Source organism: Halichoeres trimaculatus, unplaced genomic scaffold (genome assembly GCF_033239565.1).
Source record: "Halichoeres trimaculatus isolate MK-OKI-2021-1 unplaced genomic scaffold, fHalTri1.1 fHalTri1_scaffold_4, whole genome shotgun sequence".
Taxonomy (NCBI): Eukaryota; Metazoa; Chordata; class Actinopteri; order Labriformes; family Labridae; genus Halichoeres; species Halichoeres trimaculatus.
Genome location: NW_027437182.1, coordinates 31,238,813 through 31,257,700, shown reverse-complemented (window position 1 = coordinate 31,257,700; position 18,888 = coordinate 31,238,813). Strand labels below are relative to the sequence as shown.

Genomic DNA, 18,888 nt, shown 5'->3' with positions numbered 1-18,888 from the left:
ACATGAGAAAGTAGGGATTCAGTGTGTTCAACGCTAATAGGAATTTCAACAAAGCTGGACCGTGGCATTTTCTTTTTCTTTAACAGTTTGAATGAAATATGGACTATTGAGATGTAGAGAAAACAACTATTAGCTGCCAACATAGCACAAATCGTTGATTTGTACCCCAGCCTGGCCTCTGAAAAGGCAATAAGTAGATCCTGCTTTCGGATTTTGGTTTGGTCTATCAGGCCCAATCTCAATGTCCACACTCATATGTTGACTGACTTTGAGGGGCATCCCTGCAAAGCCAAGGCTTAGTCATTTATCTAATTGCAAAGTGCACAAGGGATCTTGCCCAGCCTTTTGAGCCCTTTCTGAAAGTGGGCGCATTTGCAGACTTGGCACAAGGTAATTACCTAGAGTTCATAGAAATGTGTTGTGAAACTAAGTGGCAACATCTAGACTAGAAAAAATGATGTCTATGCTGAAGTGCTAAAGCCACAGTTCATTGAGGATCTGCATGAGGTTGGCTGTGGAAATATCAGAAACCATATACTCACCAAGCCAAAAAAAGCAGACTTTTATGACATTAAAAAACACATTTACACATGTTTTGTTGTAACTCAGCGGTTTAGACAATATATCACAAGTTTGCCCATCCAGAGGTGCAGCTCACCTGACTGACAGGTCTGGCGCCCTGTAGCTGTTAGTGGGGGGATTAAAGCCTCAACCAACCAACCCTAAACCCTTCCCCATATGATGACGTGCACTCTGCCAGAAGTCACACTCACAGCTGAGTGAACTCCCCCTTATTAAGGTGTAGGATATAAATTAAGCAGGCGGAAACAGGGATTGTGTTGCCATGGTTTCACAGTAGCATTCTCAATTTGTCAACACTTTACAATAAAATAAACAAACCAACTGTTTTCTGGACTAATGCAGGGTAGGTCTTTTTTGATACTCACTACCATGTATATTTTAAGGTGTAAACCTCTGTAGGACAGTCATTAAGAGGCTATCTTAGTTTAACAGTGACTGACGACTACCACCCAACACAATTAGCAATGCATGTCAGCATCAGTGCAGACTCGCTCTTGGAGGGTTTTATAGCCCACTACTACTCCCTATTAATTGGTTTGGGATGGACTTAATATGAAAGACCCTCTGTGCGAATGTGTGAACAGAGGGGTAGTGGATAGGGATAGTGTGAAATCGCAAATTTAAAAAAGACTCTGAGATTCAGCTTCAGAGTTCAAGGGGAAGGAGTCACCCATTGCCACCCTCCAGAGACACCCCTGGATATACTAACCTGATTGGGCTAATGTTTTTATTACACATCTCTTGCAAGTTTTCTTGTTGAAGGTAAAGCAAGTCACAAAAAAATCTTTTGAGAAAATTTACTTGGCAGAGTTATACCGGACATATACTCAAAGAAATAAAACTTTATTTTAAGACACATAGTTAAACAGAGGTCACATGGTGTTGGAAGTGATCGACAGTGTAGCATGTTTCTTTCTAAAACACGGTGGACTAACAGAAGAGGAGGTTCAGTAACAGATGAACCTAAAGCCAACAGGACCTTTATCACATCCGCCTCTCCCTGCTCACATGACGTCATTTTATATCAGGGCTGTCAGTTCACCGGAGAGCGAGGAGAGGCCGCGCATGCGCAGAAGCCTCGGGCTGAGGAGGAAAAAAAGAGACACCCGAAGCGTCACGGAGCGGTGCAGCTGCGGCGTGTTTCCATCACGAAGAGAGAGAGAGAGAGAGAGAGAGAGTGAAAGCAACATCCCCTCCTTTCCACCCAGCATCTCCACCGACCAACAGCGAACTCGAGTGGGATCTCACAAGTACACTCAGGCTGTCCTCCGGAGTCCAGAGTTTCCCCTTTTCCTCCTCCTCCTCCTCAAAATGTCCGTGGGCAGTGACTTTGGAAACCCTTTAAGAAAATTCAAACTCGTCTTTCTGGGGGAGCAAAGTGGTGAGTTATGTTTTGATGCTTCCGAGAAGTTATTTTTGGTCGTGTGCCGAGTGAACCCGCTGCACCTGCTCGCATGTTAGCAACTTCATCAACGGTTAACCGATCTGTTTGAGTGCAGACATTTAAAGCGTAGAAGAAGAAAGCGTCTCAAGTGGTTTAATGTGGGTTTAGTTTGTGTGAGTGGATTTAGAGAGTTGAGGGTATCATTTTAATTAAATTACCAGCCTGGGAAGCTTCACACAATGGGCCACACTGTTTAAATTGTAGCCCGCAGTCCTCAAGTTAAATAGTATAATTACAGAGCTTCTAATGGTGCTTAAATCCTTTCGTATTCAAGATTTCAGCTGTAACAGTACTGTTTGTATGGAGCCGGTGTGCAGCCCCTGGTTGATGCTGTGAATGGTACAAGTTGGTAAATATTCCTGTGTTGAGACACACCCAGACCAGGCTGTCGGTAGCGATGAGATAACTTGTGTGGCTGCAGTCCCTGCCCTGGAGTTCTTCCAGTTTGCATGCTGAGGCTCACCAAAGTTTGTGTTTTTGCATGATTGTTCCTGTTAATCATTATTCCAAGCTGAGACTCATCTTCGATTAATCTGTTCCCCCCTGAGCCTCCTTCATCCTAAGCTCTGCTCACCCACACACCCTCAGACATCCAAAAGCTTTCTTTAGATGAGGCAACGAAACAGTTTTCCGTGATATTACACTGAGCTGGCTCAGACACGATTCGGATCTGTAGGGTTTTTAAGGCTTGTGAACAGGGCAGGTCTGTTATGGTCTAATTCAAAGGTCTTGAGCAGCCAGATTAACACCATTAGTCATGGTTCAGCCCTTCAGTGGGTCCTATTGATCATCCGGTGTAGTGGGGGTCATGCATTTTATTGTAGGTTGGTCCGTTTACAGCAGTATGATATACATAAATCCTGTAAAACAACACTGGCTCTGTGGATTTTCAGCTAACAGAGATACCTTTACTTGACAGAGGAATCTTGAGAATGCAAACTGTCAGGAGAGGATTCCCTGCAGTGCTCATGGTTTGGACTAATGCTGGAAAAAACATTCATTGATTAGTACATAAATGGCTAGTCAATAGGCAGCAATTTATTGATCATCATTAAGGCAAAAGATGGGAACCACTCTCTGCTTTCAGCCTTGTAAAATCAGTAATTTATTGATATTAATGTTTTCTTACATGTGAAATTGATTATTTGAAGCTTTTGATCTGTTGGGGAGACAAAAAATATTTTCATATATTTTTCACACTAAGATTTTCATAATGATCAAGGACTACATTATTTAAGGTGTATTTCAGTAATTTTAGACATTTTTCAGCATTTGAAATATTTTAAAGCAGCTGTGAGAAGTTTTTGATGGGTTGGAAAGCAGTTCTAAATTAAACACGATGCATCTGTATGAAACAAAACAAAAAAAGGCACCTAGAAGTACAGTAAAAACTTTTATACTGTAACTTTGAGTGCCTGTAACAGCTACCAGATGACTGACATCATGTTGAAGAAACAGCCTTTTCTAAAGCAAATACCACAATGAGTGATATGTTTTATTCGGTAGGATAGAGCTGTTTTTATATTGGAATTAAAATAAATACCACTTTGTCTTATATAGGACAAAACCATCGCAGGAGCAGCTTTGTCCACAGGAGGCGCCAAAACTGACACAAACCATCAAAAGCTTTAAATTAGATACCTTACATTGCTTTAACCATCCTTACTGCACATCCATCCATCCATCCATTTTCTATACCACTTATCCTGTTCAGGGTCGTGGGTGGCTGGAGCCTATCCCAGCTGTCATTCGGCGAGAGGCGGGGTACACCCTGGACTGGTTGCCAGTCAATCGCAGGTCCTTACTGCACATGCAACGCTAAATTTTTTCAGAATCAACTGAGAGTGTCCGTCTAATTAACAGTTGATAGTTTTGAAAAATATATTATTATAAAATAATCATATAAAAAGAGAGATAAAAACTGTTATGTCAGAGGAGTGGTCAAAACTTGACACCAACACTAAGTCAATGTAGAAGATAATATGCAGGTTTGAAACCTACAACCTTTCTCATCCTTATTTTAACAGAGCTTTTAGTTTGAACAAAAAAAAAAACTAACTAAAATAATAAAGTTATATTTTCTACACAAACAGGGGCCTGTTAGATGGCTTAACTCTTGAGTGGTTTTGTAATATTAAATGCCAAGCAACAAGCCAGAGGAGATTTGGCCGCACAAACCTAATACCATGGAGTGCATTGTGTTCAGTAAACCTCTGAGGTAGATGAATGTTTCAGTTTCATTATTAAAGATACGATACAGTGAAAGATAGGGTAGCTACTGAAAAAGTATTTATAGGTTTCAGAGTCAAAAAGCTCAGACTGAGGATATCTCCTACAGGATAATAAATGATGTAGTTTCTGAGCTTTTTTTGAATGTGTGCTCTGTAAAATGTTATTGAGGCCTCCTGTAAGTCTCATTGATTCACCCGTCAAATACAAAATTCACCTGGCTTTAGTTTCATTTTGATCCCAAACAAGCAGCCGGTAGTGATGGGGGCGCAGCTCTAGGTTTTAGGTCCACAGGTTAGAAAAGGCCATGTATCATTTCAGGTTTGCTTCATCCTCTTTATTTCTCCTCTCTCTTAGACTTGGTCATCTTTTACCTTTTGGAAAATTGAATTTCAGCAGCCAAGTCCAAAGTTAAAAAACACTCAGGAAACAGTTGAGACTGAGCACAATTTGTTCGACACAGCCGGAGACGAATCACAGAGTCTGAGGGTAAACAATGTGGAATTGGTTTGCTGATAGTGGCAAACTTTAGCAGAGCATGTACCACCAATCTCCAGCTTTTTGGACAAGTGAACATCCACATACCTGTGAGTAGTGGCTTTGTAATGCCATTTGCAGTCTGTGAATTTTTACATTGGGGTAGTAGAGCATCATGACATAATGTCAATGGACACTTATAATGACCCATATTTTGGGCTGCAAACAACAAAAATTGCAACATTTGGTTTTACAAACTAGTAATTCTGTGACAATGATGATGTAATTGTTTTACCACCTTAACAGACACTACTAATCATGTGTCATTATTAGCATTGTGGGCGATTTATTAATCATTAATCAAACCTTGTGATGATGCAGCATCTTTTTTAATAGTTTGCACTTTTTAATCACATCAATCTGGTCTTCAAAGATTTCTTCATCAGTCATTGTTCAGGATGTGATAAAGTGCTTCTGTGTGTGTGTGTGTGTGTGTGTGTGTGTGTCCTTCTGCAGTGATACTACATGATGGCAATGGTGTAAAGCTCTAATAGTAGGCAAAACAAGATCACAGATTCAGCATTTCCCGTAATTACTGCTGACATCACCCTGCATGGTAATGATGGGAACTGCTGTGGGGTTTTATTAGAGAGAAAAACCTTTGACTCAATGAAACCTCGAGATCGTGACAAAGTGGATCATATTCCTTGCTGCATGCTGCCATACGAGTTATTCATCTCTACATTTCTGCAGTTTGGCTTTTTTGATGGATTTGAGCTTGCTCTTTCTGAGAATCCATCTCAATGCTCACAAGTGAGATGAGGCACCTGAATCTGCACCCAAAACGCTGTCAAAGCTTTCATTCATAAGTGCCAACCAGTCCTCAAATTCTCAACCCGAAGAGATGCTGGAAAAAGCAGAGAAGCACAAAAAGCTTTTCAAAAACTGAACATGTCCCTGAAAGATGAGATGCCAAATCTCCTAGGACAAATCTCACGTGTGTTGTTTGTGCTGGATTTTATTTTATTCTAGTTTGGAGACATGAAAGATTTTGCAAAGGATTAAGATCACAGGCAACCTTTTCTGTTCTAACAAATTCACAGAAGTCGTTAGGTAATGCAAGCTGTAAAAGACTTCTCAGTGAAAAATGTACCTTTGTCAACAAAATGATTCACAATTCAAAACATATTGATCAATAGCATCATCTTTAAGATATAAAACATGATGTTTCAGCCATCTGACGTGTCAGCCAAGCTCTGTTTAATCCCATCTTGAGGGATAAACCAGCAGCATGGAAATATTTAGATTTCAGAGAAGGGATGGGTCAAGAGACAAAGCAGAGGCCATGAGCAGAAAATGCCATCATAGGATGATGCACAACAAGCCTGGTGTGGCACTGAAAAAAGAAGACAGCTCTGAGCTCTGTGTTTGCCCAAATTCAGCACATATACCTGAGAATTAATTCCCTACATGATGAGTAAAGGTAGGTTCAGAGAACTGAATGATCAATGTACTGAGATGATGTTTTTTTGTTGAACACTGCAAGTGAAAAGTCCCAAGATGCTATTTTGGCATCATTCTGTCTCGTCTTAAAAAAATGCTGTGGGTCTTTGAACTCTGAGAGACCCTGCAGGTCTTCACTGAGGGGTCCCAGCCAGTCTGGAGGAGTGGAGTGTAAACCTGATACCAGTGGGACTAAGGGGACTTTATTCGTCATCCAGTGCTCATCCAGACAGTGTCAGGCCGCTCCAGCCAGCCTCGTGTTTGATTGGGTCGTCTCCTGCGGTGGAGCTGTGTCTCCCTGACATGTCGGCTATAATTGCAGCTGGTGCCCAGGCGGGCGTGAATCCCGTCAGCTCTGCCACCATCATTTATTAAAGAACACGACCGGACTCAAGTGTGTCAGGAAGAGGGCCATGAGGAGAGACACTGCGTTGAAATGGACGGCTTGTTCTTTCTGCGTTGATTATTCCGGTGTGGTGTGAAGTGGCTGAAAATGTGTCTATAAAGGGAAAGATGGCATGCTGTTCTGTTTTTCATAAAAGAATAAGCTAACGTCAGAGAGGTGGGGGCTCTGGATTAAGTGGGTGGAAGCAGGCAGAATGCTAAATGAGCTGTCAGGAAGTCTGTCCTCCTGCATACTTCTTTGGGTGTTTTTTTACACAGCCAGTACAAAGGAAGCTGGCTAAAGACTTCCTTGACAAAGCTAAAGGATTTAAAGGAGGCCAATCAGCTGTTTCCAAGTCAGTATGCCCACGCTCCGAGTAGAAACAGCATTTTGCAAGTTCTCGCCTTAGAGCAATCAACCAGGTCATTGTTTGAACACTCCTCATTACTGCTGTGCATTTATTGGGTCATAGACTTTTGGCCATGGGCTGATTTCAAAAGAGCAGCACTGTGTGGTACTTTGTAAAAGCTAATTGTTTGGAGGTAATCCCCTGACGCATGCTTCAGCTCACCTCAGACAAGCAGATGGAAATACATTTGGTAGACGCATCCGCATGGCTGCCATGAGATTTCGCCCGCTGAAATAACGCCACCTTCTATCTTTCACTGTGCAACCGAGATTACCATCACACAAAGTAGAGCTGGCTCCAAAATACTGCTGAATCACCCAACCAATAAGCCTCAAAGTCAGCTTTAGTTGGTTGTCTAATGCATCAATCACTGTTTGTGTCTACAGGGAGCAGCTTTCTGAGCAAATGAAACTCTGAGCTTTGGCCTGCCTGGGCAGGGAGCAGCAGACCGAGCCTCACTGAGGCTCTGAAACCACAGATGTAGATAAAGATACTGCACATGAGGACCGAAAAAAAAATCACCTTCTTTTCTAGAAAGCATCCAATGAGAATACAAACATACATTTTGTCCAAAAACATAACTCAGGCCTTGATCCAAAAACCCCATAACCCAATTTAGATTAAAGGTTGTTCTAGTTTTTAAAATAAATGTTACACGCTGATTAAAACTGATATCGTCTTACTCCTCGCTTGTTCATGCAGAGTTAAATGTGTATGTGCTCTGGAAATTGTATATGGAGGCATTCTGCTTGCAGGCAGCCTTGTCTATCCTTTTTAATGTAATCCTGATGACTTCTTTTACTGGCTCTAAATCTCTTGTGATGCGAGGTGCCACTGCACCTGAATGTCTGTCCCGGGGGTTCCAGCTTCTCATATGGGACACTATGGGAAAATTATTCCACTAATGTTACCTGCAGCTCTAAATGTCTTCTGTGCTGCTCGCTGTGCCACACACTTGGCTGTGTGCTTCTGTTTTGAGTCCCTGAATTAGTTTTAATGTTTAAATAAACTAAACAGAAGCCTTGAGGGGGAGATTGTTAATGGGGGTCAGTGGGGGGCCTCATTTCATTAAATACAGTAAAACATGGTAAGTATAATTTGAAACTGATTTGTAGAAACAACCTACAGAGTCTTGAATATGTGCACACGTTTCCTCACTACAACTGAACAATTCTTCAACAATGAGAGAGTCTTGCTGGTGTGAATCAGAGGAGTTTGGAAACAAATGTGTTGAGAGCGATGCTGTGATTCTCACGTTGGTTGGTTTTTATTTGGTCTGACTTACTGGTTCTTGTGTCAACACAGAAAATGACAAAAGGAAACAGTCAGATTAGTTATCTTTATTAATCATGTTGATGCAGATCAAAGTTGGGCGTTGTAACTGCTGCAGTAGCGCATGCTTGATAGAACAGAATAGAAAATATTTTATTTATTCCCTAGGGGAGATTCAGGAGGAGTCAGCAGCAATCAAGAAACCAAAAGTAAGAAAGTTTATAGAAAGTGCAAAACGGTCCATAAGAAAATGCTGACAGCTTGTCCATCATTGTCCAGTTCAGCCAGTCTCCACCTCCACAGGGTCCAGGACTGAGCTTCTTCAGCAGTCTGTTCAGTCTCTGTCTCCTGGATCCTGTCTGCTCACAGCAGGTGAAGTTCTTCCGATGTTGTATTGGTGTCTGGTGTTAGCTCTGTTAGCCATGTCTGTGAATAGCATGATGCTGCCCTGCCTTCAGGTATTCCCTCTGTTGCTGGGTTAGCACAGCTAGCTCGTCCATCTTATTGGAGATAGATCTTAAATTCCTTATAACGATGGATGGAAGGACAGGTCAATGTCACTTCTTAGCTCACATCTGAGAACCAGCGCGTCGTCCTCACCTTCTTCTCCTCACCTTGTGGGGAAACATCAGGCCTTGCACCAGTTAGCATTGATATGCTACAGGCTGCTCACAGCTGATTTCAAATGTGAACAATGCAGCCATGGTTACATGTTGGATCTCCAGACAAACACAGGTGCAAAAGTAGTAAAAATATCACTGAAGACACAAAAAGTTTGGCATTCATGACAAATGAGCCATACAAAGTAATGATTCACTCCAAATACAAAGGTTATGAAAAAATCTTAAAAAACGGACAAAGAAGACAGAGCTGCTGCAACAGGCAGCCATAGCCAACAAGGCGGCGCCTAGATACTGATGAGGTGATTTGTGGTGAATTGACCTTAATAATCAGAATCAACCTCATAAGTGCAATACTGTATTAGCAGTTGGTGGAATTGAGCAATATGACACCGCACCTAAGATCAGGCTTATTACCAATGCTGCTCAGTTTTGAAATGATTAAAAACACTGAGACAACTTCATCCTGACAGTTAGTCAAAGATAAATCTCAGTTGTGGAAGAAAAAGCAGCAGTGACACAGAGATGCTTGTGGAGTGGAGCAGAGTTGTGTTGGGAAAGCTTGGAGGTTACAGCAGACTGGTGCGGGTCATAGGTCTTGAACGTGAGCTCTGGGTTGTTGTTGATGCTGTATTTGTTTTTGGGACCTGTGACTGAGCAGAAAGTGTTACAAAAATATGCATGCTGCAGGAAATGGGTTCACTTCGTAGACTTCCTGGTCTGTGGTTCACAGATTTCACACAGTTTGTGACAAACAAAACAGAAGATAACATCAAACTTTATGTAAATATGCAGAGCCCTTACATTACCAAATAGGTGTTGTTGCTTAAATGAGACTGGAGGGATTGGATTGGTTGACGGCTTTTAGTTTGGAGGCTTCCCATACATGGGGTATCTTGCACAGGGATTGCCGCCCTAAATCAGTGGTGCAACCACAGATTAACTGTCATCGAGATTGTGAAGTGCTAAAAAATGCTAGTGTTAAAAAATGCAGAAGTACTAGATCAACAAAAAATGAAACAAAACAAAACTGCATTTCCTGAATCATCCACTCGAGGCTGCCTCCAAGAGATAAATGAAGAGGAAACGTCATTGGGTCCCAGACTATGCAACCTATGAGGGATGACTTTTATAAACCATGCACTGAATGACGTCACGCTAAAGGTAGGAGCCATACCCAAATGTCCAAAGTCAAAGGGTGTGGGAACTTCGATGGGCAGATGGATGTGCTTGAACTGGTTTCCAGGAGGCTTAAGGTTGCTTCAGCTCCAGCTCTTTGCTGATTGGATGTTAGTTTTAAGACACTGTGAAGACTATCTGGAATCAGTATTTTTCCAGAGTAAAGACACCGTTTCCCACAAGCACCTTCACCCACTTTTGTCAGGACGTGAATATTACCAATGCCTGTATTTATTCTTAAAGCAGAGAGCAGATCATCGTTTTAACACTGACTTCCCAGGATTCAAAGCGATTAAGTAATGTATTTATTTGCAGTTAAGTGGCACTAATGTCTGAAACATGATCAAAATCAAACTCTGAAAACTCAGTTTTTACTTTAGTGTCCAGAAAGTGAGCAGAGTGTTTTGTGTCACTCACAGCTTGGTGCTCTGAGACGTGTCCATAACATGTAAGGATAATGAATCCTGGCTATGACAGACCTTGAACAGGCAAATATATGAAAATGAGACTATTTCAGTATCACGTATAAAGTCATCACAGGGCTTTTAAGGTAACATTTCCAATGCAGTGCTGCTGTCATTTGGCTGCAACACCCCTCTTCAGAAACCAGTGAGTGTTGCTGCTAAGACTCCATCCATGTATTATTCAGTCTTTTCTTTTCTCCAGACTTAAGTCTTACAGAAATGCAATCACGCTTAAATTTGTTCTGAACTCAGATGACACTGTTGTATCTTAAGTGACAGGAAAACAGCTTCTTTATCAGTGTCTGTTGAAGCCTGCACTCCTGAAAACCCATGCCCATCTGAGCCAAGTATCTTGATATTTGAGACTTCCATTGGTGGAGATTTGAAGACCATTTAGGGTTGTGTAATTTATTTAAAGGGCTTTATCTTAAAACTTCTAGCTGTTTCATTTTACTTCTTAAAACCAATGGGCGTCTATGCTTCCTCTTGGGTTGGCCTTAATTATACCTTTGCTGCTCTTCTGATGGACCAAGGTGTAACAGCATTCTCACACCCCACTGAAACTGAATCCTGATGGGTGGCACATTCAGCAAGCTGTGGAGTAAATAAAGTTACTCAAGCTTCAGATCGTAAGATTTTCTTTGAATGAGCTTTTTGAAGACAGACTGTCGATATTCACTCAAAGATTGAAATCCCTGGGAGTTCAGTCTACATTCCCCGAGCAGCATCATTCGGTTATCGAGCGTATCTTGAGATAACCGGTCGTCTCTTTCATTTCGCATCCCAGCGCTTCTTCCCGGCAAGTGTTCTTCTTCTCTGATGGATTGGGGGAAACAACTCCCTGACAGCTTTGATCTGCTATTGATCGGCTCAGCTGCCCATTAATGGGTGTAATTGATCAAAGGCACCAACCCCAGTAACACGCCAAGCTAGACCCTCAGTCCATGGCTGTGAGAGCAAGAACGCACATCTCAGAGCATGTGTGTTCTTCTCTACTGTTTGAGAAAGATTGGTTTGTCTTTTTATATAAGACTAGTTGATCTGGTTTTCCCTCTTTTTTTTTACTCTTTGTGTTGACTGCTGTTGTTGTTTTCTGCTTCCAGTGCAAGATTCTTCCTATCTTATTATTTTAGCACGCAAGACAATCATTGAGCATTCATCAGCATGCTTATTCTGTGATACATTCACAGTGTGTTGGCTGCATAACCTTCAAGATGCTTACAGAAATTTAGGGGTCAAAAAATAACATTAATGACATGTTTGTTTTATTTTCAACAAAAGTGGAACATTTTCTGACTTATTAAGAAGATCTCGGTCCCGCAGGAGCTTCTCTGCAGCCCAGGAATACCAAACAGTGCGCTGTGAGCTCTATACATACATATGCTGCACAGCTGAGTGGGCGTGTGCCCAAAGGCCCATGGGAAAGCGCAGGCTCACTTATACACTCTGACCGGAATAAAACAGGATTGCAAATCAGTCTGCTGCTCAGGCAGTGAAGTCGAGAAAATGTCTGATTCATTTCCACCCGTCTGTATGCGAGTGGAAAGATTTTTGGAAACAATATCTGATGCCACAGTTTCACAAAGAGCCTCTCTGGGTGTTTTCTTTGAATAAATGTGAGGAAAAACTTCAGGAACAGATTCAGGAACTTTTAAAGTGCCTCCCATCATTCAGCAGGAGAGACTGTTCACAGGCCTTTCTCTCTAAATTGCATGTCTCAGAAATGGATTGGACTTGTGCTTAATGTGAGATCTTTGGAAGGAGGAAGACGGAGGACACCATTTAAGCATAATCCCAGTTGCTCAAACAGAACAGCTCCATGAATAAAATCCCTGCTGTGGAGGGAAGCTGTCATTTACCCAGCGTGGGATGTGACACTTCACTGAGTTCAGCAGGTCTCCATCAGTGTTTACCCTTTCCACAGCTCCCCCACATCAGCCCTCATTATGGGGCTGCCCGAGCCTGCGTGCAGCCTTCTAATGGAGCAATGTTCAGCGGCTTTCATTTATCAAACAGCTCTGTTGTTTTTTGAAAATGATTTTAAATCATGATTTTAATTGGCACTGCTGGACAGTGGATGTGACTTTTGAATGTGTCGTCTCATCGAGGTGGCGGTGTGAGCAGCGTGCAGAACATCCTGAGCAGATTTATGGAGCGAAGGGGAGCCCAACATTCATCACTCCAGTTAAACATTGTAGGGATGTTTTATCTAACTCTGCGAGAGAGAAATGAATCACTACAACAGGACATGCAGACAAACAGGTGGCACAGATGCTGTTGTGCTGCCGTAGTCGACAACTACTCGTGATATATTCACGGATGTCTCTATTTAAAAACATATGATGCTCAGTATTTTACGCCATATCCTGTCAGCTTCCATCTGTAGTCTGGGAGGCGTCTTTAGACTCTGTTTAATCGTTTTGTCTCCTTTTCTGCCCGAATAATTCTTTAGAGGTTGTCGGCTGTGTGGATTTGTCCCTCACACACGCATGCACACACACACCCCTGGTACCGAGGGATAGTTCAGCCTTGGAGCAAAGGCGAGCCTTGATCCTAAACACAATGGCTACAATGCTTGTTTTGTTTCCACTGTGGAACAAAGATCTAAAGGTAAACAGGATCAGCCTTGAGTCAGCTTTTCTTTACTGCAGGAGCCCATCTTGACAGTTCTGCAGAAATGTAAGAAGTAGATTTTCCCCCATTTCTACTCCATTGTACCATTGTTTGCAGTTTATAGCTGTCATGGTTCACGTCTTTCTTTGAGGTTCAGCCTGCACATTTTGTTCATGCCAGGACTGTATAATGACATGTAAGAATTGACAAAACTGTATTTCATATTTTAATTTTTTAAATTAAAGGTGTTCGCCTGTTTTACACATGCACTTGGACCTTACAGAGCTTTGCCAAGATGTAAATGGTGCCAGAATTTGGCTAGTTGGTTAGTGAGGGTTAGAAGTGGCAGATGCTGTCCTGAAGAGGAGGGAACGTCTTGTTAAATTACAGAATAGACAACTCCTCTTCTGTAGTATGAATAACGTAAGGACATTTCATGCAAAAATACTTTTTGATAGTTACTGCTTATTATTTGCAGATGAGAGTTTTCTGCCCCTGTGCAGACATACTGATGTAGAGATCTGTCTAAAACTGGAAAAAAAAATGTTGCAGCCTCATTATGAGAGTGAAGGTCATGATAAAGGAATGGATATGATGTATGAATGTATGTTTTATAGAGCAAAGTTTGGACTTAACCTAATTTAACCTAATTTTTTGTTTATATTTTTGTCAAAGTTTCTCCCAGAATTCATTGGTGCTGCAGGAATCCTTGTGGGTTTTTTCTCCAGTTCTGAATCAGTGCCTCATCTTCTTTACCAGCTGCTGGCTCTGATGCTTTCTCATGTTTTTTGACATGTTTTAGGCACGATATTGGATTTTTGCCGATATCCGATATGCTGATATATCGAAACCCCTTTTGGCCGATGCCGATACCAATAATCACAAGTATGTTTGTTTTTTTCACTGTAAAGAAAGCTAAGTCTATCCTGTACTGGAATTTCTATGTTAATCTTATCGTGACAGTCTTATTTGTTTAAGAAACACACATAAAACAAGACAAAAAACATTTGATTTTACCATAAATAAGAAATGTATTATTTTTTCAAACTTAAGACATTCAGTATTGAAATACAGAAAAATAATTTCTTTAGATCACATGAACTTTAAATGTACAATGCATTTTTAAACATAACCAAGTTGCATTTGATTATTTTAGAGCTACTGTAACAACCTGGTGACAGACACAGAGCTCTGCAGTGCAAATAAATGAAGTGCTACATTTTATTTAAGGAGCTTATTTTTCAGATGGAAAATAATAATAATCCTAACTGAATAGCACCTTATCGGCTGTGCATATCGGCAGAAATTTTCATATCTGCCGATACCGATAAACGTGTTTTTAAGCTTTTATCAGCCGATACCGATATTGTGCCGATGATATTGTGCATCCCTATCTTTTGTTATTTAATGACAAAGATAAACAGTTTCAGATACCCTAAAAAATGGAAACAGAATGGAAAAATATCATTTCCAAGATGAGATGATAGTCACAAGATCTATTTGATTGTTGATTATTTAATTAGTATTTGAATGTTTGAGAATCAGGACTCATAGCTCATGTAAAGCTCAAGGTCCCAGCATGTCAGTAAGCCTGGTCTTTTGTGAGATAAGTATCATAAACCTGATCATGCAGGTTTATATGAATAAGCTGAAATTAACATTCTTATTGCGGCTTTTATTACTTTTTCTTTTGTATTAAAACTTAAAATGCATTCCAAAAATATTGCATTGTTTATGACTTTGTTCGACAAATAAAGTCTGAATAATTGAAAGTTCTCAGTCAAACAAGTACAGAAAAATATTACCCTCCATCATTATTTAATCATTTTTAAAACTATTTGCTCTATTTTTAATTACATAATATAAATGAATAGTTTGCATTTCTTATCCATTTGTCATGAATTTGTGTTTTAATTGTTGTGTGGGCTTGAAGGATGTCTGCATGTTTGTTCAGAGTTTTTCACAAAAAAATATGAGACTGAATGATTTAAGAAAGCACGCCGCAGATGACTCAATATTGAAAAGAGCTTTGCTCGCAGCCCCTCCTGGAGCTTTAGAGCAAAAGATGAGGCCAAGTCATCCTGACCTTCTACTTTCAGCACACTCAGAGGAAAAATATTTACAGTCTTGGTTTGTTTCCAAAATCCAGACAGTGTTCATGAAGACTCCTTTGGGACTCTCATGTTTCTGAGCTCCTTTACACCAATAAGACTTACAGGTCGTAATGTTGTGTTATGGGTTATGTTTCTGAGCTTTCACATCAACTTAAAAGATAATTAATTCAAGATAATCTTTTTAATTTCTGTGAATCACTAGGTTGCCCACACATGGAATTTAAGTGTCTTAGCTTTGGCAGTTTGTCAGAATGTAAACAGCAGTGTGCTGAAAACGCTTGCAGGAGGATTGACTGACCTTACTGTGCAGCACATCGACTGCTTCTCACCATGAACTGGATCCGTCCATACTGGTCTAAACAAGCTGTCAATTAGAAAGAGTATAGTGATAAGTGAATTATAGGCTCAGAGGGTCAAAAGCATGTAATTACATTACCATGACTGTACCAGATTAAAAAACTGAATCACTGCATTGTTAGCAGCACTTCAGTCAATATTAGCTCAACATGTTCACGCCCTACCCCTCACTAATCCATTAACAGACACGGAAATTGCACCTCAAGGACACCTGGGTAATTAAATTTCAGATGATTTACAATAGACGGGAGCTGTAAATTATTACTGTCAAAGGTTTTAATTAGTTTAACAACAGTATTTGCCACCTAAAAAATATGAAACAGGAGTAGCTGTAATTCAATGAGAACCCGTTTCTCTCATATGTGACCCTAAAAGGCACCAGATACACCATAACTGGAGAATCTGCTCATCAGGTCTGTTGATACTTGTCAGAGCAAGGATTTTGACACAAGAAAAAAGTTTGACAACAGCAGTTTTTATTTGCACATTGGACATTGAAATGATTTTACTTGGATGTGTTCAGCATATATTTTGGTTCTTTAAGTCTCGTCAATGTCATTTTTTTGAAGGGGCTGTGAGGAGTTTAAAAGTGACCTTTAAAAAGTCTCCCTTCTTGATATATGCCTGATGGTAATCCACACCTCAAAATGATATTATTAGCGCCAATATTGTTGGTTACATGGTTTTTTAACTTCTTAGCTTCCAGTTCGGGTCGTCCAGGACTGGATTGATCTACTAGGTCTGAGTCTCTATTACAACACCACGCCAGCTGATGAAGTTTGGTAGTGAGGAGAGATAAAACATAGAGATCAGTGTTTTTCTCTGCTGAAAATGATTTCTGTGATTAATTTTATAGTGATGGTGGACACAGGAGCCTAACTGTCAGACAGAAAAAGGACAGAAGAGCAGAAGAAAGCTAAACAGGAGAGTAATAGAGCACAAACTAAAGGCTAGTTAGCCTTTAGCTCTGGCTGTATCACTCTATGACACAGGAGCTGAACTGTTTGTGCTAATGTTGTTTCCAACCCACAGTCAGCAGTTATTCTGCTTTGGTCTGTTCAAACCTGAGAGTCTGTCAATAAGATGAAGAGTGAGGTTATGTTAGCTCTGCTTGGTAGATGACTGGCAGGACATAACCAGGATTTACTGACGTTACACATTACGGGCACATCTTGGATCGCCAGGCTGCCAGCTGAGCTAAATATCAATGGCTACTTAACTACATAAAAACTGACGGTGTTTACTTCTTGCCATGTTAGCCTAATGATACATCGGAGCACCGGGCTGCCGATAGCGCTAACATATAGCCGGCTGCTACAACATTTGCTTGATGTCACCTTTCAAACCATAGCGTTACATAACAGTACTGATAAATACCTTACCTTGGTGCGCTGTATCCAGTAAAAAGTTGTCTTGAACTAAGAAAATTTGTTTCGGTCCGATCTCCATTTAATTCCAAAACAAACACACGCCTCATGAAAAGTACTTTAAGACAGTGTGCGAAGACTCCGGGCCACAAGGTGGTGAGGGAGGGCAAATAAAACAGTTCCTCCTCATAGCATCTTTAAGGTCTTGCTTGTCAAATGAAGAATTTAAGAAAGACAATGTCTATAAGTGCTGCACATTTAATTGAATTTTAATCATGATCACGATTTTAGCCACTGTGGTTAAATTTGCCTTATCGTCTTTAAAATGTGGGTTCTGTTGTATATCTAACCTAGCGCTTTCTTAACAAGTCAATAAACCACCAGGGGACGAACATATGATTAAGGCTCCATTAAGCTTCCTAAATAACAAGCAAGCTGCATGTGTACCCTGCAGCGGCAGCCTCAAGCCACACTCGGTGGACAAATGAGAGTGAGTCATGACGAGAGAGAAAAGTACAGCAGCAATCGGAGATGAAGAGCATCATGGTGAGGAGCGAGCGCCTTGAAACGTATCAGCATCCATTGTCAGAGCTTGCTAAGCCAGAAAATGTTGACAGGCTGGTGTTTGTTCCCAAGCCTAAGCCTGATTTTATTACCTTTTCTGTATACGCTGTAATTGTTTCCACTGAGTCACAGTCCGTGACTGCACTCTGTAATAGCATATTTATTCAGTTAGCTCTTGGTAAATTTTAAATTCTTGGTTAAATTCATTTCTTGATTTTCTGTCATTTATTTTTATCTAAAGTTTCATTTTGCACTTCACATATTTTTTGTTTTAAAATAGTGCAATGAAAATACAGATGTTTTCCCCCATGAATAATCATGATTAATAACCGTGATTATCATTTTGGCCATCATAGTGCAGCCCTGATGTCTATACATTTAGACAGAAAAGAAGCTGGGGTAATATTGAGCTTACAAAATTCATCTGGAGAGCATCAACGAGGCTGTTTTTAGCGTGAAGCAGTTTGTCTACCCTTTGACTCTTTGATTAAAGTGTTTGATAGCCTTAGAGCAGAGACTCTCTACTCTCTGCTCTTTAATTTCCATAATAGAGTCTGTTTTGTTTTCCTCACCATGTTTTTTTCATTTCCTCTGTTAAAAACACTTGAAATATTTTGAGCCAAGTATAAAATGGGATTATGATTTAATCTGCCGTGTTCCACACCAAGAAGAAATGAGTTTATCTGATAACTTTTGAAGTCATAAAAAAATGTCTATCTGTAGGAGTGAAAATCTTTCCTCTTAAGGATGCCGTTTCCATTCCTCCAGCCCCCAGCTGCCCTCTGCCCTGCCAGTATGAAATCAGATTTAAACATTAAAACGTCCAGTTGTTGTGTCTCAAGCCCTCTGGCCTCTAACTGAAGATGTATGACTTCTATCTCTTTTCCCCAGGCAATCACAAACACCGCAAGATTCACACAGACCCATTTCAGGGCCGGAGTCACACCTGGCTGGATGTGTCACCTTACCCTGTGTTTGTTTGTATGTGCATTTGTGTGTGTTGCTATTGCTTTTAGCAACGTCGAATGCCTCATTAGTCTGCATAAGAGCTGAAATGGCTTCCTGAGTGCTTTATGTGTGCACGGGAGACTCAGCCTTTGTCGACTTTGAAAGCATGTTCATCCATTATTCAGAGGTATTGGTAAATGGACGTGTCCTGGCAAGAGTTCATTTTTGTAGTTTCCCTGCAGGTGCTGTCCATGACGGACATATTAAAACAAAGACGGCTGCACAGGTTCTTAATGCCGTCACAATCACTCTCTGTGAGGCCCATTTAATACTTTTATTTCATGTCTGATTTCAAACAGTC

General features: G+C 40.7%; 1 protein-coding gene across 2 annotated transcripts in view; it reads left to right on the top strand.

Moving 5' to 3' along the window:
* The first annotated feature begins 1,638 nt into the window (after window positions 1-1,638).
* Window positions 1,639-18,888, top strand: part of rab6ba (RAB6B, member RAS oncogene family a) — an 80,730-nt gene continuing 63,480 nt past the window's right edge. For both annotated transcript variants that reach the window (XM_074668325.1, XM_074668326.1), the window contains exon 1: window positions 1,639-1,963. In XM_074668325.1, the coding sequence (XP_074524426.1) occupies window positions 1,648-1,963 (316 nt within the window). In that variant the 5' untranslated portion in view covers window positions 1,639-1,647. The remainder of the gene's footprint in view (window positions 1,964-18,888) is intronic.